This window comes from Bos mutus, chromosome 3 (genome assembly GCF_027580195.1).
Source record: "Bos mutus isolate GX-2022 chromosome 3, NWIPB_WYAK_1.1, whole genome shotgun sequence".
NCBI lineage: Eukaryota > Metazoa > Chordata > Mammalia > Artiodactyla > Bovidae > Bos > Bos mutus.
The window spans coordinates 30,984,285-31,007,430 of NC_091619.1; the positions used below are offsets into that span (position 1 = coordinate 30,984,285).

General features: G+C 39.9%; 1 protein-coding gene across 1 annotated transcript in view; it reads right to left on the reverse strand.

Moving 5' to 3' along the window:
- The window catches only part of CD53 (CD53 molecule), a 38,854-nt gene extending 19,583 nt beyond the window's left edge, over window positions 1-19,271 (reverse strand). Inside the window, exons 1-3 of the mRNA XM_005891273.3 lie at window positions 19,134-19,271; window positions 2,055-2,135; window positions 756-944 (exon numbers count right to left, since the gene is read on the reverse strand). Coding sequence (XP_005891335.1) covers window positions 756-944; window positions 2,055-2,117 — 252 coding nt within the window. The 5' untranslated portion in view covers window positions 2,118-2,135; window positions 19,134-19,271. The remainder of the gene's footprint in view (window positions 1-755; window positions 945-2,054; window positions 2,136-19,133) is intronic.
- Window positions 19,272-23,146: the final 3,875 nt, after the last annotated feature.

Consider the following 23,146-nt stretch of genomic DNA (forward strand, 5'->3'; position numbering starts at 1 on the left):
TTTAACACATAAAGGAAAGAAGATTAACCACATGACTTGAGGAAGAAGAAAAGTGATTGGGAACCTGTATTTATGGATAGAGTGGTGCTTTATTATCGAGCTCTGTGTGGGCACACCAGAGAAATGAGAAACTCTTCTTTCATAGAGCTTATAGGCAAAGCCTAAGTCTAAAGGTGCTCCCGAGGCTAGTTAGCCAACAGGGAGAAAGTGAAAAGCTCTAGTATCATCTCACGTTAGACCCCGATGGCCTCAGCCTAGGCTCTCACCCAGCTGGGCCACTCACACTGTGGTGTAGCTAGTATAGATCTGAGACAGATACACATCCTCTGCCATCTTAGGAGGGTCACAGTACTCAGAAGAATCTAGAGACTAGATTTTCCACCAGTGAGTGACTCTGAGTCAGATCCTGGGAATATATACTAATGTGAGGAAGATTTAGGTAGATGGATGATGCTTGATTTCAACCATATATAAAGAATAAATAAAAAGCTATGAATGCAAATTATACTGATAAGGGTCATCATTAACAGTGTAAAATGGATACTAAGGAGGACAGTGGTATCTTCTCTTATTTATCCCTCTCAGAAACAAAATACTATGGGCCTAGACCCACTGGACTGAGCTGAGGAGCCAACCTCATGTTCCAACAATTTTTTTGCACTCATAGATGAGCTACCAGAAAACGTCTTGCCTGTGGTTTAAGGCATCATGCCCACCTCCCCCACTTAGGCGCATCAGCTGTGAGAGTCACTCACCGACATAAGCAGGCACTTATTCTCCTTGATGGATCCCATGCAGCCCAGGAAGGCAACCACCATGATGACGGAACCCACAATGACAAGCACATTGCCCAGCGTGAGAGAAGGGAGGTTATGGAAGAGTACTCCAAACTTGCTGTGGATCAGGAGGTAGATCCCAAGGCCCAAAATGCAGCAGCCACAGAACTGAAAAGAAGAATCACATAACATTCTGAAATGCAAGGTGGTTCTTAAATATCTCCTCATACCCCCTTACTTGACATTAGAATCATTTTTCCCCATTGGCCCTAGCCAACAAACTCTTCACCCAGATTTCTCCAAGTGCCTAAAAAATAGGTATCATCTCCTGTGATGTCCCACGCATACCTCATCCTATTCATATCAGATATCAAAAAGGTCATTCCTATGGATAACACAGTATTTTCATGATTCAGATTCCTACTTCTTTTTCTAGATCTTCATGATTCAGATACCTACTCCTTACTGGCTCAACTGCTTATATGTGGTCTTCCCTTTGTAAAGGGAATACACTGGTTGAGAAGTTCATCTTTCTTGGCAGAAGATTAGAGAAGCCAAACTTTTAAGAATCTTCTCATAGAAACATGAGTTACAACTCAACCTATGTCTGAAATTCAATTGCTAAATTTGATACAGTGAAAGTGTTAGCCTCTCAGTCCTGTCCAGCTTTTTGTGACCCCATGGATTATACACTGCTCCCCCCGACCTCCCCCAGGCTCCTCTATCTATCCACAGAATTCTCCAGACAAGAATACTGGAGTGGGTTGTCATTCCCTTCTCCGGAGGATCTTCACGACACAAGGATTGAACCCTGGTCTCCTGCATTGCGGGCAGATTCTTTACTGTCTGCATCACCAGAGAAGCCTTAATATAGTGAAACCTCCCCAGAAAAGGGGACTTCCTTTTTGATCAGCTATTTTTTCCAGGGATTCAGGGTTGGGGTCTGGGGAGCAAGAAAAAAAGGGGCATTCAGTACAGGGAGTGTAGAATCTTAGGTTTCTCACCCATAGATGTCAGCAGTGAGCAAAATAACCTAAAGCTCCCAGAGAAACAGCTTCACCAATCACACTGGTGTCTTTCAATTTTGCAGGCTTTTCTTACAGCAGGATGGGAATAGGAGAGAAAATTATCATTCCCTTCTTCTTAGGCTGGGTGTACTGCACATGACCTTTGCACGCATGAATTGCACTCCACATCAGGCTCTTCAGGAGAGGAGAGAGAAGTAGAGTGTAGCTAGGAAGAGGTGAGCTTAATCATGCTCAGAAAAGACACACTTACCCAAAAGATCAAATTGAAGAAAAACAGGACAAACTTCAGCAATTTCAAGCTACTCATGCCCATGCTTGAGATATTCTTGCCCTAAAAAGTAGAAGGAAGAAGAGAGGATGTGAGTGACCTGACTCTGCAAAGTGGCACCAGAGATCAGAGGACACAAATGTTCAGGGTTCAAGGGTCTCCAGCATCACTGTGAGTTTTAGCTGTGAATCTTCTCTGAAAAGTTTCCCCAAACTTCTTGCTCTTTTAGTCTCTGAATCGAGGTACCAATTAGCTCATCTTGGACATTCACTTTTGCTTCAGTTCAGCAAGCCAGAGTGCTTAACATTTAATTAAGCACTCTAGAAGTACATAGTAAAGCCATTCTTAGAGGAGGGTGAATTACAGTGACACAAAGCAGGCATCTGGGGGATAAGGGATAATCTGGTCAATCATCTGGGGAGGTCAGTGACTTGATCCACCAGTTTCTTAAATACCCTGAGATGCATATACACTCTACATTTGGTCTACGAACTTCTCTACATGAAAGTGGAGGGAGCATACCTATGCCTCAGTCATTCTTTTACCAAAGAAACATATATGATGTTTTCTGTTCTAGGTGCTGTGGGAGATATAACCATTACTAAGCAATAACTATCTTCCAGAGAATGTCAGTCTTACAGCAGAGATAAAACTGACCAACAGATATCCAGTGAAGAAATGAAAAGAGATTAGCAATGAGAGCTTGAATTTTTTAAAAATAGAATTTAATTTTTCAGTAGAGAACATCAATATTCAAAGTCTGGTCCTCAATTCTAGAGATCCAGATACACAATTTTTAAATTTCTTTCAGAATTAATGAGGTTATATAGAAGGACTCATATTTTAAAACTGCACATAAGACTGATACATAAAGCAGAATGTCAATTTGTTGTTTTTCTCCCAATATAACTATGCCTTTTCTAGTTCATGGATTGCTTTTATAATCCATTATACTGTCCTTGCAGTATCAAGATGCCCAGAAATGAGATGATCTTAAGGGATAGTTCATTTAGGCTATAAATAAGCCTAAGGGTTTTATATTATCTGGTCTCACATTCAGGGCTTCCCTTGGGGCTCAGCTAGCAAAGAATCAGCCTGCAATGCAGGATACCTGGGTTTGATCCCTGGTTTGGGAAGATCCCCTGGAGAAGGGAAAGGCTACCCACTCCAGTATTCTGGCCTGGAGAGTTTCATGGACTACAGTCCATGGGGTCGCAAAGAGTTGGACAAGACTGAGCAACTTTCACTTTTTTTCTTATATTCAGGCCTTTAATCTATTTTGAGCTTATTTTTGTGTGTGGTGTTAGGGAGTACGGAGATTCCTTTAAAAACTAAAATAGAATTGTCATATAACCCAGCAATCCCGCTACTGGCATATACCCAGAAAAAATCATAATTCCAAAAGACACATGCACCCCAATGTTCACTGCTGTAGTATTACAATAGTCAGAATATGGTAGCAACCTAAATGTCCATCAACAGAGGAATGAATAAAAAAGTTGTAGTACATATATACAACAGAATATTACTCAGCCACAAAAAAGAATAAAACCAGGTCACTTGTAGAGACGTGGATGGACCTAGAGACTGTCGAACAGAATGAAGTAAGTCAGAAAAACAAATATCGTATATTAATGCGTATATGTGGAATCTAGAAAAATGGTATAGATGATCTTATTTGCAAAGCAGAAACAGAGACACAGATGTAGGGGGCAAACATATGGGGACCAAGAGGGGAAAGGTGAGGGTGGGATGAATTGGGAGATTGGGACTGACATATGAACACTATTTTTTTGCTTTTTTAAAATTTATTTTTAATATGTATACACTATTAATACTATGTATAAAATAGACAACTAATGAGAGCCTACTGTATACTTGGATAACTCTACTCAGAGCCTTGTGGTGACCTAAATGGGAAGGAAATCCAAAAGAGAAGCTATATATACATATATATATATATATATATATATGTATATATACAGGTATAGCTCATTCATCTTGCTGTACAGTAGAAACTAATACAACATTTTAAAGTAACTATATTACAATAAAAATTAATTTTAAAGAAGTGTGATGATTTACTACACAAACTTTGAAGTCAAATTTGATTTCAGCTCTCACATATACCACCAAACAAGTATGTGAGATTTGGAAACTTGCTTAACATTTCTAGTCACAATTTATTCCTATGTAAAATGGGATAATACTTATACCTCACAGGGTAGAAGTGAATATTAAATCATCTTATCACAGAGACTGATATACAACCAGTACTTGGTAAATGGAATCCATGCTTATTAACATGAATTTGAGTGTTTTCCAGGCCTCATAATCAAGGGTTAGCTGCCCAAAAGGACTACACTCATTTGAATGTGTCCACTGAAATGTTACCTCCTTTATCAATACAGCTGAAAATCTTTGAATTTCCATAGCATTTAGTGCTGTTCTTTGGGATTTGATAGCCACACACTGGAAACAACCTGTGATATTGTGGCTTATAAGAAACATATTATGATGACTAAAATATATTTCTCAGAAACATTTGATCTTCATCCATAGTTCCTGGCTCACAGCTCCCAAAACTCTTGGGAATACACTGAGCAATAAGAACAATCAGAACATTTTTTGATATATAGTATTTGGTCTCTCATCCTCAACTCCTGAAAATAATTCAGAACCATAAATGTATCTTGTTATTCATAACAAGCCCTTACCGCCACAACTGGGTTAATGCTAATGAAGGTGACTTATTTTTTATTGACATATAGTTAATTTACAACATTGTTTTGGTTTTACATGTACAGCAAACTGATTCAGTTATGATATATATATTTTTTTTTTCAGTTTCTTTTCCATTATTATAAGATATTGAGTAGAGTTTCCTATGCTAATAGTAAGTTCTTGTTGTTTACCTATTCTATATATAGTAGTGTATATATGTTAATCCCAAACTACTAATTATCTCTCTCCTTTCCCTGACTGTATCATATTAAGTGAAGTAAGTAAGACAAAGACAAATAACATAGATATCACTCTTACATGAAATATAAAAAAAATGACATAAACTAACTTATTTACAAAGGAGAACAGATTCATAGACAGAGAAAACAAACTTTCCAAAGGATGTTCAAACTACCACACAATTGCACGCATCTCACATGCTAGCAAAGTAATGCTCAAAATTCTCCAAGCCAGGCTTCAACAGTATGTGAACTGTGAAATTCCAGACATTCAGGCTGGATTTAGAAAAGGCAGAGGAACCAGAGAGCAAATTGCTAACATCTGTTGAATCATTGAAAAAGCAAGAGAGCTCCAGAAAAAACATCTACTTTTGCTTTATTGACTTCACCAAAGCCTTTGATTGTATGGATCACAACAAACTGTGGAAAATTCTGAAAGAGATAAGAATACCAGACCACCTTACCTGCCTCCTGAGAAATCTATATGCAGGTCAAAAAGCAACAGTTAGAACTGGACATGGAACAAGAGACTGGTTCCAAATAGAGAAAGGAGTACATCAAGGCTGTATATCGTCACCCTGCTTATTTAACTTATATGCAGAGTATATCATGCAAAATGCCAGGCTGAATGAAGCACAAGCTAGAATCAAGATTGCTGGGAGAAACATCAATAACCTCAGATATGCAGATGACACTGTCCATATGGCAGAAAGCAAAAAAGAACTAAAGAGCCTATTGATGAAAGTGAAGGAGGAGAGTGAAAAAAGTTGGCTTAAAGCTCAACATTCAGAAAACTAAGATCATGGCATCCGGTCCTATCACTTCATGGCAAATAGATGGGGAAACAATGGAAATAGTGACAGACTTTATTTTCTTGAGCTCCAAAATCACTGCATATGGTGACTGCAGCCATGAAATTAAAAGATGCTTGCTCCTTGGAAGAAAAGCTATGACCATATGAAGCTATGAGCATATGAAAAAGCAGAGACTTTAACAACAAAGGTCTGTCTAGTCAAAGCTATGGTTTTTCCAGTAGTCATGTATGGATGTGAGAATTGGACTATAAAGAAAGTGGAGCACTGCAGAATTGATGCTTTTGAACTGTGGTGTTGGAAAAGACTCTTGAGAGTCCCTTGGACTGCATGGAAATCAAACCAGTCCATCCTCAAGGAAATCAGTACTGAATATTCATTGGAAAGACTGATGCTAAAGCTGAAACTCCAATACTTTGGCCACCTGATGCAAAGAACTGACTCATTGGAAGAGACCCTGATGCTGGGGAAGATTAAAGGTGGGAGGAGAAGGGGGGCAACAGAGGATGATAGGGTTGGAGACGGACATGAGTTTGAGCAAGCTCCAGGAGTTTTATTGACATACAGTTTTGTGTATAGTGATGGACATCGAAGCCTAGCATGCTGTAGTCCATGGGGTCGCAAAGAGTCGGACATGACTGAGTGACTGAACTGAACTGAGGTCCATTCAAGTTGCCACAAATGGCATTATTTCATTCTTTTTGTGGCTGAGTAATATTACATTGTATCCATGTGCCATATCTTCTTTATCCATTCGTCTGTTGATGGACATTAAGGTTGCTTCCATGTCCTGACTATCCTAAATGGTACTGCTAAGATCATTGAGGGGCATGTATCTTTTATGAAGGTGAACTTTGCAAAGCACCAAAGGATAGAGCCTAGTTGCCAGGAGAACCAACTGTGAATAGAGGATCGAAACTTGGTCTCATTCCTTGATTTTCAAGGAGGGGAGAGGGGAATAGAGGTTGAATCAATCACCAAGTGAATTAGTCAATCATGCCTCCACAAAAAAAAAAAAAAAAAAGGAGTTCAGAAAGCTTCCACTTGGGGGAGAACCAGAACATTTTTATGTGCTATCATTCTGGTTCCAAGCTTCATACAGACAGAAAGACCTTTTGTTAGGACTTCATCCTATGTATCTCTTCATCTGACATTACATATTGTTTGTATTAAAGCAGTAGTCTAGTGAGTAAATGGATTCTCCTGAGTTCTGTGAGCTTTTTTGGTAAATAAGTTGCACCCAAGGATGGGGTTATGGGAACCTCTGACTTATAGGAAGTAGGTGGGTCAGAAGCTTGGGTAACACTTGGACTTGGGGCTGGTATTTTAAATGGACAGCAGCCTTGTGAGACTGAGCCCTTTGCTTGTGGAATCTGATTCTATTTCTGGGTAGACATTGTTAGAATTGAGTTGAATTACTGGACACTCTGCTGGTATCCAAGAATTGCTTGCTGGTTTGGAAAAGCTGCCACCCACATATATATTGGAATCAGGTCCAGGAAGCTAATCTATAGCCTAAAGCTCTAACAATAGGTGAATGGATGAATAAATGGTGGTAAAACTATATAATGGTATACTTCTTGGGAATAAAAAGAAGGAACTGTTGCTACATGTTAGAATGTAGGTGAATCTCCAAATGATTAAGGTGAGTGAAAGAAGTTAGCCAAAAAGGAGTACCTAATGTGTGGTTAGACTATATAAAATTTTAGAAAATGAAAAGTATAAGAGCAGAAAGCAAATGAGTGATTCCCTAGGGTAGAGGAGTGTGAGAGTGGGGGTAAATAGAGCAGGGAAGAACAAGAGGCGAGATCACAAAAGACCATGCACAATCTTTTGTGAGTGGTGAACATATTTGTTACTTTGATTGTAGTGATGGTCTTTTTTTTTTTAATTTTGAGGAAAACTTACAACTTCATTTTTCTCTATCTGTTTGGGTTTTTTTTAATTGAAATATATTTGCTTTACAATGTTTGTAGTCATGGTTTTATGTGTGTATTCAGTTCAGTTCAGTTCAGTCACTCAGTCGTGTCCGACTCTTCGCGACCCCATGAATCGCAGCACGCCAGGCCTCCCTGTCCATCACCAACTCCTGGAGTTCACTCAGACTCAAGTCCATTGAGTCAGTGATGCCATCCAGCCATCTCATCCTCTATGTGTATATGCATGTCAAAAGGCCCTTCTTAATTTTCTCCTCTCCATCTCTCCAAATTCATAGTAACATTCCGAGGCTTATACTTTAAAATCTAGCAAGTAATGTTGGATACTTTTCTCCGTGCTTCCTTTCTTTCAATTGTTCAGTGGCACTTTCCTGGAATTTGCCCCTTTATTTTCCTCTGACCCCATAATTTGATTAGTTACTCATCATTCCAAGACTCGGGTGACTAGAATGTCAGCTCCTTGAGGGTAGGAGGTAGTTTATTCATCCTTGAATCCTTGAGTCTTAACACAGTAACTGATTACACTAAAAAAGTGAGATTGTTGAAAGAACAAATGACTGGAACTTTGCTCGTTAATTCTGAATAATCTGATGGAGTGGAATGAGCATGACACTATAGAGTGAGGAGCTTTGGACTTGAGATTTACTGTGCCACTAAACTAATCTTCTGGACATGAGAAAATAACTGACCCAGAAGGAGATTGGGCCAGGTGCCTCCTAGAGTCACCTCATGTCCAATATCCTCAGAGCCTGTGACAACTGCTTCAGGCCCTGTAATCTAATTGTCCACAGAGCACCCACTAATGAGGTGCCCACAAACCGGGGGATGTCCCCACTGATCCTTCCCTTCACAGACAGGAAAGAGAATCTCTTTCTCCTTCCCTGATTTTCCACATAGTCTTGCACTGAATTAAAGGAGAACAACTGCCCATTTTGTGAAGATTTTTAATACTTTTACTGTATTCAATGATGATCCCAGTTTTCACAGAGAGAGTGCCACCTCTTCCCTCTTTCCTTTTTTCACTGTGGCTAGTCAGTTATGGAGTTACCACCCCTGCCAACCCCACTGGAAAAACTGACACCCTTCTGCAGTCAAAATCTGTGACTCATGTGGTCCTGTGAAAAAAATCCCTGACGTCAGCTTCCAGGAAACCTCTGTGACTGAACTGCCGTTAGGTGTGGTACCTCCCACACCCCACTGTGGAGGCCAGAAAGGAAGTTCACCCTTTAGTTTTCTCCAAGAAAAGAGCTCTTGGGCTGATAAACTGTCCCATTAATTTCTAGTTCAATCTCTTTTTCTCTGACCCATACTTATGGGTCATCGAATATAGTCTTGAATCTAATCAAGCCTAGAAGTGGCTAAGGTCAGACAGGAGTCCCAAGAAAGTATCACTTCTTGCTCTCCAGCCTTATCTGATTCAAGTTCAATCAGAACTTTGGATACACCCAAAACAGCTTTGGTGTTAGACTACTATATTTATGAGATGTTAGTAAGTATTCCTAAAACAAAAACAAGCAAAACCATAGGGACTGAGAGGAATCTATGGTTAATTGTTTCAGAAGTGAGATAAAATAAAATAAAACATAAACAATGAAGTTTTTTTTTTTTCTGATCAACTTCTGAGAAAACTGTTATATACTAATGTACATTGTGAGTCTCTAAGAGAAACGTCTACTTATATAACTACAAACCTATTCATGTATTACAGATTACTTATTAACAGCTCATAGTATTTCATAGCTCAGAGAATATTGCATTCCATGGAACAGTTTGGCAAACTCTAGTACTGGACTTGGGTAGGTTTAGTTTTGAATTCTAACATTTGTGCTTACCAGAAGTATGGCCCTGGGCAATTTCCTTAACCTCTCTGACTTTCCCAATTTCTTCTTCTTTAAAGTGGTGATACAATAATTCATACCTTATTAGCTACAGGACATAATATTTCCTGGGTGGCTCAGTATCAGACTTCCAGGTTCAGTGAAAACTGAAAGATCAAATCTAGAACTTCCCTAACAGTCCATTCTTAAGGGTGACTCTGAAATTTCTGCTAGATCTTTTTTTTTAATTTTAATTTTTTTAATTAATTAATTAATTAATTTTACTTTACAATATTGTATTGGTTTTGACATACATTGACGTGAATCCACCATGAGTATACATGTGTTCCCCATACTGAACCCCCTCCCACCTCCCTCCCCATACCATCCCTCTGGGTCATCCCAGTGCACCAGTCCAAAGCACCCTGTATCATGCATCAAACCTGGACTGGTGATCATTTCACATTTGATATTTTATATGTTTCAATGCCATTCTCCCATATCATCCCACCCTCGCCCTCTCCCACAGAGTCCAAAAGGCTGTTCAATACGTCTGTGTCTCTTTTGCTGTCCCACATACAGGGTTATCGTTACCTTCTTCCTAAATTCCATATATATGTGTTAGTATATTGTATTGGTGTTTTTCTTTCTGGCTTACTTCACTCTGTATAATAGGCTCCAGTTTCATCCACCTCATTAGAACTGATTCAAATGTATTCTTTTTAATGGCTGAGTAATATTCCATTGTGGATATGTACCACAGATTTCTTATCCATTCATCTGCTGATGGACATCTAGGTTGCTTCCATGCCCTGGCTATTATAAACAGTGCTGCAATGAACATTTAGGTACACATATCTCTTTCAATTCTGGTTTCCTCAGTGTGTGTGCCCAGCAGTGGGATTTCTGGGTTGTATGGCAGTTCTATTTCTAGTTTTTAAAGGAATCTCCACACTCTTCTCCATAGTGACTGTCCTAGTTTGCATTCCCACCAACAGTGTGAGAGGGTTCCCTCTTCTCCACACCCTCTCCAGCATTTATTGTTTGTAGACTTTTGGATCGCAGCCATTCTGACTGGTGTGAAATGGTACCTCATTGTGATTTTGATTTGCATCTCTCTGATAACGAGTGATGTTGAGCATCTTTTCATGTGTTTTTAGCCATCTGTATGTATTCTTTGGAGAAATGTCTGTTTAGTTCTTTGGCCCACTTTTTGATTGGGTTGTTTATTTTTCTGGAATTCAACTGCAGGAGTTGCTTGCATATTTTTGAGATTAATTCTTTGTCCGTTGCTTCATTTGCTATTATTTTCTCCCATTCTGAAGGCTGTCTTTTCACCTTGCTTAGAGTTTCCTTTGTTGTGCAGAAGCTTTTAATTTTAATTAGGTCCCATTTGTTTATTTTTGCTTTTATTTCCAATATTCTGGGAGGTGGGTCATAAAGGATTCTGCTGTGATTTATGTCAGAGAGTGTTTTGCCTATGTTCTCCTCTAGGAGTTTAATAGTTTTTGGTGTTACATTTAGATATTTAATCCATTTTGAGTTTATTTTTGTGTGTGGTGTTAGAAAGTGTTCTAGTTTCATTCTTTTACAAGTGGTTGACCAGTTTTCCCAGCACCACTTGTTAAAGAGATTGTCTTTTCTCCATTGTATATTCTGCTAGATCTTGAGGAATAAAATACATTAGGTGCCAGAAGTCCTTTTAGTAATCCTTTGCCCATTTCGTTTTTTGTAATATCTTTAAGTTTTGTGTGCTCTTGTTAAAAAAATTCAAACAATATAGAGAATACAAAAAAGGAAATAAAATCTCTGCAACCCCACATCCCAGAGATAACCACCTTTAACATTTTTGGTGAACATCTTCCCAGACATTTTTTTCATATACAGATCTATTTGACAATTTACATAGAAGAACATGGTATCCAGCAAGTAGTTATCGGTTTCCCATTTATTCCTATACAGAGTCTGTAGAGGTCTTTTATTCATCACTGGGGCCATAACTAACACAAGTTTTTTTTCTAAATAAGAGAAGAAATCTGTTCTCTATAAGTGCTCCCAAATTATGGCCCTCATGACAAAATAAATTTAGATAAATGATATAGTTCATCAAACTCTGCAAAAGGCCAAGCTCTTCATAAATAAATTTTATCTATAAATTTAGCCCCACTTTTCAAACAGGAAGTCCAAGGCTCAGACAGCCTACGTAACCAGCATAAGATCACCCAGCTAATAATCAACAAAGACAGGGCATAGGCCAAGGTCTTTCATCCTCCCAAGCCTACGTTCCTTCCATTGTCCCACGACCTGGGTACCCATCTCCCACTTCATCATTCAACTCCCTCCCTGCAATGTGATGAACCTCCAGGAGGACTCTTTTCATTTTTCACAGTTCAAACCCCTGTGAACAGTGGCTGAGGTAGGATGTGGGTTTGCAAGTATGTCTATTTATGGAGTAATAAGCATTTATGGGTGGAGGGGTGTTACTAAAATCAAATAAAACCATCAACTTTATGCATTAATTTCTTCTCATGTCTACATCACTTCATCAAAAGAATGTGTCTGTCAGTTTATTCTTTCCTTAAATCGTGTTCTGGTGAAAATTTCCTTTCAAGGCTGCTCTCCAGGGAGAGGAATCAGTGATTTATAAAAGAGAGAAAGAAGGAAGAAGCAAAGAGAAGAGAAACAAATGAGGAACACAAATCCAGATGATCCTGGGGTCTCATTTTCCTCCATTTGGGAGCTTAGCAAGGTCATCACTCAACAGAAAAACCACAGATGATCCTAGTGGCTGAGCTGAGACAGGACCTATATAACAAGGTGGCTCTCAAAACTGGAACAGTTACATAAAACAGCTACAACTTCTCCAGAGTCAATGGACTAGTAATTCTCTTTCCTTAGCATAAAATATGTAGAATTTTGATGCAGAAGGTCCCTGTCCTAGAGACTTGTCCATGGTGTGTTCAGCAAGCTATGTCCACAGTGGGCAGGACTCTCTGTGAAATAATGAAAGCTATTTTTATAAGTATTCCTGTTAAAAGTTGGAATAGCCTGAATCTAGTCATGAGGAAACATCAGACAAACCAAAATAGAGAGACAATCTAGAAAATATTTGCCAGTAGTCTTTACTCTTGCCTGGAAAATCCCATGGACAGAGGAGCCTGGTAGGCTGCAGTCCATGGGGTCGCTAAGAATCGGACATGACTGAGCGATTTCACTTTGACTTTTCACTTTCCTGCATTAGAGAAGGAAATGGCAATCCACTCCGGTGTTCTTGCCTGGAGAATCCCAGGGACGTGGGAGCCTGGTGGGCTGCCGTCTATGGGGTTACACAGAGTCGGACACAACTGAAGTGACTTAGCAGCAGCGGTCTTTAAGAATATCAATGTCATGAAACAAAGAAAGACTCAGGAACCATTCCAGATAGGAGAAAATTACAGAGACAACACTTAAAAGCAATATATGGTCAGAGATTCTAATAGCCAAGAACAGCAATGCCACAGAATGTTCAAACTACTGCACAATTGCACTCATTTCATGTGCTAGCAAGATAATGCTCAAAATTCTTCAAGTTAAGCTTCAGCAGTACATGAACCAAGAATTTCCAGATGTATAAGCTGGATTTAGAAAAGGCAGAGGAACAAGAGATCAAATTGCTAACAGTTATCGGATCATAGAGAAAGCAAGGGAATTCCAGAAAAGCATCTACTTCTGCTTCCCTGCCTATGCTAAAGCCTTTGACTGTATGGATCACAACCAACTGTGGAAAATTCTTAAAGACCACCTGACCTGTCTCCTGAGAAATCTGTAAGCAGCTCAAGAAGCAAGAGTTAGAACAGGACATGGAACAATAGACTGGTTCCAAATTGGGAAAGGAGTACGTCAAGGCTGTGTATTGTCACCCTACTTATTTAACTTATGTGCAGAGTAAATCATGTGAAATGCCAAGCTGGATGAAGCACATGCTGGAATCAAGATTGCCGGGAAAAATATCAATAACCTCAGATACGCAGATGACACCACCCTTATGGCAGAGATCAAAGAGGAACTAAAGAGCTTCTTTATGAATGTGCAAGGAGAGCAAAAAATCTAGCTTAAAACTCAACATTCAAAAAAGCAAGATCGTGGTATCCAGCCCCATCACTTAATGGCAAACAGATGGAGAAAAAGTGGAAGCAGTTACAGATTTTTTTCTTAGACTCCAAAATCACTGTGGATGGTGATTGCAGCCATGAAATTAAAAGACTCTTGCTCCTTGGAAGGAAAGCTGTGACAAACCTAGACAGCATATTAAGAAGCAGAGATACCACTTTGTCAACAAAGTTCCATATAGTCAAAGCTATGATTTTTCTAATAGTCATGTACAGATGTGAGAGTTGGATCATAAAGAAGATTGAGCACAGAAGAACTGATGCTTTCAAATTGCATTGCTGGAGAAAATGCTGGAGAGTCCTTTGGACTGCAAGGAGATTGAACCAGTCAATCTTAAAGGAAATCAACCCTCAATATTCACTGGAAGGACTGATGCTGAAGCTGAAGCTCCGATACCTTGATCAACATCTTTTGGCCATAACTATGATGTATTTTCATTGGAAAAGACCCTGATGCTGGGAAAGATTGAGAGAAGGAGGAGAAGAGGGCGACAGAGGATAAAATATTTGGATGGCATCACCAGCTCAATGGACATGAGTTTGAGCAAACTCTGGGAGATAGTGAAGGACAGGGAAGCCTGGTGTGCTGCAGCTTAAGGCTGCAACTCTCAAAAGTTGGACACAACTTAGCAACCAAACAACAACAATATAGAATATTAGTGGGCCAAAAGGGAGAGGATAAATGTATACATATAGGTGATTCACTTCATTGTACAGCAGAAGCTAACGCATCATTGTAAAACAATTGAACTCCAACAGGAAAAAATAAAAAGAAAGAAAGAAAGAGTATTAGTGGGGCAATTGGGAGAATCTAATAAAATCTATGGAGTGGTAATAGCATTATATCAGTGTTAAAATCCTGATTTTGATCATTGTAAAGTGGATATATAAGAAAAGGATTTTGTTTTTATACACCCTAAACACTTAAGGGGGAAAGATACCATGTCAGCAATAGCTCTCAAATGAGAAAACTGGGAAAACATAAAGAAAATGTGATAAAATGTTAATATTTGAGAAATCTGAATGAAGGGGGTTCAGAAATTTGGGGTATTGTTTTTGTAACCTTTCTGTAAGTACAAATTTTTGTCAAAATAAAAAGTGAAAAAAATTGAACGTAAGTAAATACCTAAGGAATTCTGATCTTGAAATCATTATAATTTAAGCCCCTCATGGTATAAATATTGAGATTCTACAATAGTTAATTTCAGAAGAATAAACCATAGGTTGTTCCTGATATAGAATAAATATGAAACTATGAGATCAAATTTGCCTGAGCAAATTTTAAAACATACACAATATCAAAATCATTTCTCACCTTTATTTCTCCATCAAGTTCTGAAATATAAAATGTCAAAAAAGTTTGGCAAATTAAATATTTGACTTGCTAGCCTATTGATTCGGAGAAGGCAATGGCACCCCACTCCAGTACTCTTGCCTGGAAAATCCCATGGACGGAGGAGCCTGGTAGGCTGCAGTCCATGGGGTCGCAAAGAGTCGGACACGACTGAGCGACTTCACTTGCACTTTTCACTTTCATGCATTGGAGAAGGAAATGGCAACCCACTCCAGTGTTCTTGCCTGGAGAATCCCAGGGATGGAGGAGGCTGGTGGGCTGCCGTCTATGGGGTCACACAGAGTCGGACACGACTGAAGCGACTTAGCAGCAGTAGCAGCAGCAGCCTATTGATTTCAGATATTTAGGATTTATAGTTAAGTTGTATTCTCATGTCTGTTTATGTTAAAACACACTGGAAATTTCTTTATGTGAACAAATAACACAGTTCAATGATGCCTATTTAATACGTCTGAAAGAAAAGGATGTAGTGTGGAGAAAAAAACATTTCTTAGAGAATCAAGAAACATTCTATATAACTAGTTAAGTAATTTTGTGATTTTGAACAAGTTGTCTGACCTAAAAAATAGGCAGATTGGAGTGTTATGGTAGCAAAACTGGGCTCTCACTATGAGTTGACGTTTTATTTGAACATTTATATAATCTCTAAGTTCCCTTTAAGTATCAACATTCTAACACTTAAAATATATCACATTTATTTTAAATTGTTATAGAAATGTATTGCTGTGGCGAAACAACTTTTGGTCATAGCTATGATGTACTGATGCTACTGCTGCAGTGGGAACTCTACCATGAAGCAGGAAATGAGGAGAAGACTTGCCTCTGTATTCCAACACAGAGATGCATGGCCTCCCCTCTGAGTGCCCACACACTCGCTTTGTAAATGCATTGTCTTCCTCTTTCTGAAAGCCTACTTCCAGACAGCTTTCCCAAACTGACCACCCAGCCTCCAGTTGCAATCCTTTCATTCTGTGCCCCAGAGACCACCCTGGAGGCCCATTCTGTCTAATATCTCTGCATTTGTTTCAGTGTTCTGCACCTGATGTGGCAGCTGGGTCCTGGACCTTCCTGAAGCCAGGTATCCAACCTCTAGGCCCAGGGTGATCTGCTCACACTGAACGCTCACGTGGTACAGGAAGTACTGTGTGCTGACTAATTCAGGAAAGTAAACCAAACCACTGTAAGTAAATCAACACAGCATTTTCGGAAACAGAAGCTGAAAGAAAATGGCTGTAACCTTGCAGAAAAGCTCCAGCCTTCACTAAAATCTAAGGGGGAAACCTAGGTCAAGGAGAAAGAAATTTGCCTCTCATTCTCATTTCAACCCATATTCCATCAAGTCTGTTAAGTGGATATTTCAGGCATAGCTCTGTCCGTGGCTAGCTTGGAACTTGCCTAATTAGTGAGCTTGCCTTCCATTTTAGGTTCTGGAGTTCTAGAACCAAGTAGAAAGAATTTCCTACTTCTTGTGGTCCTGCAACCATGGCTTGTTATACTCCAGTCTCATTTGCTTACTCTCATTTCCAACATGCCTGGGTGTTCACATTTCTTTAAGTTTGCATATTCTGTTTGAAATGCTGTTACCCCTAGTCCCCATACCAAATTCATCCTTCCCTGAAAATGAACCTGAGCAATCATCTCTCCCAGGGAGTCTTGGGCACACTCCTAAACTCCTCCTACATTTTGTGCACAGGACTGTTCCATTATAGAAAAGATTATATTGTATTGCTGTGTATATTGCTGTGACTGTCCTCATGCTACTCTACAAATACCACATCAGTTATCCTTGTGTCTCCTGTGCTTAGCACATGCCTAGCTCCTGGTCTGTTGCAAGGTAGGATTGAGGAAGGTGAACAGACTTCACATGCTAGTCTGAAGCCCCCTGGACAGTCAAAAATCAATCTGAAGTCGTAAGAAGCTAAAGACCAACAGAGTGAGGTTTCCAGTGTGTGCCTTTGTCCATTACCAAGTGTGAGGTCACTTCGGTAGTAGTAGATGTGAAAGGTGAAAGGCTGGGCTTTGACTAATTCCTTGCTGGTTTAAATGTGTCAAATCCTTTTATTTCAAGGCTAAATACTCTTAATTGGCCCACAGAGGAAATCATGCTACAGTTCAGCCTCTGCTCTAATTTAACCACAGTTTCGAAACAGTGCAGATTCTAGTGGAGATTGAGAAAGCAAAACTTTGTTTAGCCAGCAGCTAAGATTCTGTTTTGTTCAGTTCTGTTCCCTGGCAAGCATATCTGATATTTCTTATCTCCCAAGGGAGTTCCTTAAGGGCAAGACTGTTTGCAGGACAAATACGTTCCTTCTATTATCCCCCCACACCCCCACCTCCCACCCTTACCAGGCATAGTACCTGGCCCTGCTGCTGCTGCTAAGTCGCTTCAGTCATGTCCAACTCTGTGCAACCCCACAGACGGCAGCCTACCAGGCTCTGCCATCCCTGGGATTCTCCAGGCAAGAACACTGGAGTGGGTTGCCATTTCCTTCTCCAATGCGTGAAAGTGAAAGTGAAGTCACTCAGTCGTGTCTGACTCTCCGTGACCTCATGGACCGAAGCCTACCTTCGTCCATGGGACTTTCCAGGCCCTAGGATGTGCTTAACATCTGATTATTAAATGAATTCATTACAAAGTCTGATCTTTATTTTGAAATTCAAAGGTCAATAGCCCCTGAGATGCTTATAGAATCTATAGCCCTTTGCCCCATTCCCGTGTCTCATTATTAGGTGGATGAGTGTGGTTCTACAGAAATTTCCTTTCCATTCCCTGTATGATTCTTGCAGATCTTGGAAGGAGAAAGCTTTCATCTAGAGTTCCTTGTGGTAATCTGAACCCCAACGACTATAGTGGTTACAGAAAGCCAGGACCAAAGCTTGGCTATCACTTTCTGAGTCCATAATACTGCAGTTATTAGTTATGGGGCCCAAATTAGAAATCCTTGCAATATTGTTTTGTTTTCCAAGTCATCCAGATTTGGTACATGTCATATTATATTTATCAATATTCTTGTTTTGAATACTAAGGGAAAGCGTTAGTTGCTCAGTCATGTCCGACTCTTTGAGACTCCATGGACTGTAGCCCGCCAGGCTCCTCTGTCCATGGAATTCTCCAGGCAAGAACACTGGAGTGGGTAGCCATTCCCTTCTCCAGGGGATCTTCCTGACCAAGGGATCAAACCCAGGTTTCTCACACTGCAGGTAGATTCTTTACTGTCTGAGTCACCAGGGAAGCCCATTGAATACTAAGGATAAGTTTATTTGGGGGAATCCTGAGGATCACAGTGCTCTTCCTGCTCTTTTAAAACAACTAATCTATGCAGCTCTTAGCAATGTCTATCTTTTACCTCTTTTTTTTTTTTTTTTTTATAATAAAGTTTCATTAAAGTATAAAGGAGATAGAGAAAGCTTCTGACATAGGCATCAGAAGGGGGTAGAAAGAGTACCCCTATCTTTTACCTCTTGAAACACAGGTTCTGAACATGTCCTGTGTCCTTGACTCTGAGCTGGGTGTTAAGATTAATCACAGTCCTTCTGTTTAGTGTCTCTGAGGAGTCACTAACTTTACTTTTGAAAATTTCTCAAATTAAGAAGATCTGCATCTCCCAGTTGCCTTTTAGAATAGTTCTAGCTGTTGGTTCTCTGCTCACTTTAAAATTACAAGACCAATCTTCTAAAAACCAGATCAAGTAGGAAATCTTCCAGTTTCATTTCACATAAATGGCTCTGGTCATCGGTAATGGCCAGACAGAGAAGTTCAAGTTCTGAAGCAATTTAAGCACATGAAAACCATGACCCATCAAATAATTGGAACCCAGTTAACTGAAAGTCTTTCTGGGCAGATTGCCTTTTGAAGGCCACTAGAATCTTGCTTATAATTTTACTACCTGCAGTAAACATTTGCAAAAGCTTCAGGAAAGTTTACAGTCTACTAGAGAGATACACAGAGACTCCTAAGAAGATACCTTAGCCCACATAATATGGTTTAGTTCTCTGCTTTCAAGCCAAATTAAAATGTCACCAATCTTACCTTTAAGCAGGCACTTTTCCTCTCACCTTTAGACAGAATTGGTGATTATCAATGAAGCGCCAAAACAAGACTGGTAACACAGATGTCAGGGCTATTTGTGTAAAAGGAGAAGTGAAGGGGGAATAAATGTGATCACACTGTGACGACAGGAAGCCCAGATGAGGAGAGGGAGGAAGTGAGGCTGGGCCCACCCTCTTTAACCACAGAAATGCAATCCTTCCCCTGTGGCTTTTCAGACACCTATCTCACAACTCACCCAAATATCTACACCAGTTTCCATGAAAAACAGGAAAACTCGAAGACCAAGTTGATTCAGGCAGGAATCTGTGAGAATTGGTGGGTTGTGGAGTGATCTGACATTGATTTTTGCCTAGAAAAGGACAACGTTTCTTAATCAAAATGACATCTCAGAATTACCTGTGGATCTGATCAAGAATAAATATACCTGACCCCACCATACTGACTCAGTCCCAGTTAGGTAGATAGACAGGAATGGAACCCAAGAATCAATATTTTGAGAAGTTTCTAGGAATGAAAATTAGGAATGTCTCCTAAGCCACTTCACCTTCTCCTCATTCTTCCTCTGGCCACCTTCTGGAAGCTTTGTAGTCTCCAGTTTGATTGAGTCACTACTTTCAGACTTCCATGTCTCAGAAGCTAGACTGCCCTTACGGAAGTGTATTGTCAGGGGCAGACTCCAAGGCACAGTCCAAGGGCACTAGTAGAATTGATTTGATTAGTAGAGAGAGCCCCAGATTCAGAGTCCCAAGATCTGGGTTTCAGTCCCAGCTTTATTAGTGTTAACTGTGAGATACTGAGGAAATCTCAACCTCTCTACTTCAGCTTATTAACAGTAACATCCAATAATTACTGTCTTCCTTCACCCTAAGACTTTAAAATTCTAGTATAACTTCTGAGCGGGGTTGGCTTATGGGGAAAACTGAGTTAGAAGAAAAGAAGAAAAGATTCTTTACTGCAGACTGTGTCTTATCAGTCTTTAATATTCTGTGTGTGTACATGTGCTTAGACCCGTGTGTCTGATTCTTTGTGACCCCAAGGAGCCCACCAGCCTCCTCTGTCCATAGGGATTCTCCAGGAAAGAACAGTGGACTGCGTTGCTATACCCTCCTTCAGGGGATCTTCCCAACCCAGGGATTGAGCCCAGGTCTCCTGTATTGCAGGTGGATTCTTTACCATCTGAGCCACCAGGGAAGCCCAAGAATGCTGGAGTTGGTAGCCTATCCATTCTCCAGGGGATCTCCCCAACCCAGGAATCAAACTGGGGTCTCCTCCATTGCAGGCAGATTCTTTACCAGCTGAGCTACCATGGAAGCCCAATATTCTCTTAACATTCTCTAAATATGTAGATTTCCCCAAATTTGCTTGATTATATAACAGTGTGTGTGTATGTGGGAGAGAGAAAGAGGGAGAGAGAGATTTCTCAGGAAACTGTTTTTCAGTGTAACTATACTTCAGGAAATGCTGTTACAAACTTTCCTCTCTTCAGCTGGCATCACTCTGAGAAATCACTGCCCCTCACCTGGGACTGCTGTCATACTGACAGGCCACTGTAGTGGAGTAATTGAGGAAAGACCTCTTGATGGCTTTCATTACTATCTCTCTGTGTCAAAGATGCACATCCCTATGTACAACCTGGTCTCTCATTTGAGTGCCACATAGGCACCTCAAGTACAGATCCAAAAATCAGCTTAGTAAACTCAGCAACCTCCCACTCAGCCTGCTCTACACCCCCACCACCCCCATTACCATCTCATGGAAAGCTTGACTAAACTCTCAGTTGCCCAAGTCAGAAACAAGGCATCCTTTTAGGTTACTGTCTGTCACATACCGCCACATGTCATTGTTAATAATGATTAAGGAAGACAATTTCGGTGACAAGGACAAACTTTATCTAACACTTCATAAAGTAGACTGTCTCCATTCAGAGAACTGCAAAGTCGGACAGAAGGCAGGAAGTTTTTATAGAACAGAAAATAAAAAGGAAGGAAGATAAAAAGAGAAAATGTCTGATTGACCATGGCCACATAGTCAACTTGATTGCAGTGAGAAGGAACAAGGAAATAATTATGGTGCCTACAGTTGATGTGTTGACTGCTCAAGCAAAGCATTTACAAGAATACAAAGTTATAAAAAACTTCAGTGTGCTGATGTGGTGCTTGGAGCAAGAGCAGCTCTATCCTGGGCCTTAAGAACTATGTCAAAATTATCAACCACTCAGTCCTTTAAATTATTGTTTTTGTTCTTTAGTCACTAAGTTGTATCCAACTCTTTTGTGACTCCATGGACTATAACCCACCAGGCTCGTCTGTCCATGAGATTTCCCAGGCAAGAATACAGAAAAGGGTTGTCATTTCCTCCCCCTGGGGATCTTTCCAACCCAGGGACTGAACCCATGTCTCCTGCATTGCAGGTGGATTCTTACCACTGAGCAATGGGGGAAGCCCAAAAAATACCCCATAAAAAAGGATTATGCAGCAGAAAAAAAGATAGAACTTTAGGAATATCAGGAGACTAGAGCATAGAGTCTAGTCAAGACTAGAGTTCTGCACAGCAGAAATAATGATCATTTTAAGTGAGAAAACATTTTCTTTAATGTACTCCTCTCTGTCATCCTACTGTGAAAGGCTAATCCAACTGTTCCACCACCAGAGGCAACTGTCCCTGGTAGTCAGAAAAGGACAGGGAATTGTAAACCCACTCAGACCCAAACCTACAAGATTTCATTGAGAACTAATGTTGTTTCCAACCATTAGATGTTTACTATCCATTTGGAGAAACAAGGGGAAAATTGGAGAACAAAACAATGTCAGGGCAGACCATGTTGTTAAATAATCCAGAAAAATGCTCAAAAACTTAAAAAAGACAAAAAAAACCCTAAATTAGAGAAGGGATTTAGCAGAAGGTCAGACTCATGCCTTTGTTTTCTCAGTGCATGATATTGATCAAGCATCATAGGTGATAATGGAATCCAGGAATTTAGGAGACTTACAGTTGGCCAGACAAGGAGTTGGAATACAAAATATGGATGCTTCATTATCAAGCAGTAGTGCCTTTCAAAATGCTTCCTGAGTGAACAAAGCCTCACATAAACATGGAGAAATCATTGAGTTCTCATTTAGGCTTTTTTTTTTTTAATGAGTTAGTCTGTTTTTATTATTAGAAAATAAATACTATAGAGATATGAGGTGAATACAGATAGAATCCTCAAGCTGAGGGTAGACAGTATTTTTTTTTTTTTTTTTACAGCTACAATAACCAACAGTTATATGCCTTTCCTTTGAGACTTAATCCATTGTGGCCTGGATTGGCAAACTTTCATCTACAGCAGCCCCCTACTGGCATCATTGTCTCAGATACTACACTGCCAAAAAGTTTGACACTTTTTAACATAATGTCTGTGATATATTGTGGCTACTTGATTTAGGCCCTAGGGGCTGTAGAAGTAGAAATACATTGTTGTACACACAAAAATTATGTAGTATTATAAACCAATGTTGGTGCTTCCTAGGTGGCATTAGTGATAAAGAACCCGCCTGCCAATGCAGAAGACATAATGAGATGCTGGTTCAATCTCTGGGTCAGGAAGATTCCCTGGAGGAGGGCATGGCAACCCACTCTACTATTCCTACCTGGAAAATCCCAGGGACAGAGGAACCTGGTGGGCTATAGTCCATAGGATTACAAAGAGTCAGACGAGACTAAAATGACTTAGCACATAAACCAATGTTAACTCAATAAAAAATAAATTTAAAAATTAAAAAAAAAAACTGTCTTAGGACATTCAGTATGCTATAACAAAAATACCATAGATTCAGTAGCTTATTAGCAACAGAAATTAATTTCTCATGATTCTAGAGGCTGGGAAGTCTAAGATCAAGGCACTAGTAGGTTTGGTATCTGGTGAGAACCTGCTTCCTGATTGATAGGTGCTCATTTCCTCCCTGTGTCCTTACAAGGCTCAAGGGAGAGATGGAGAGCCCTGGGGTCTCTTT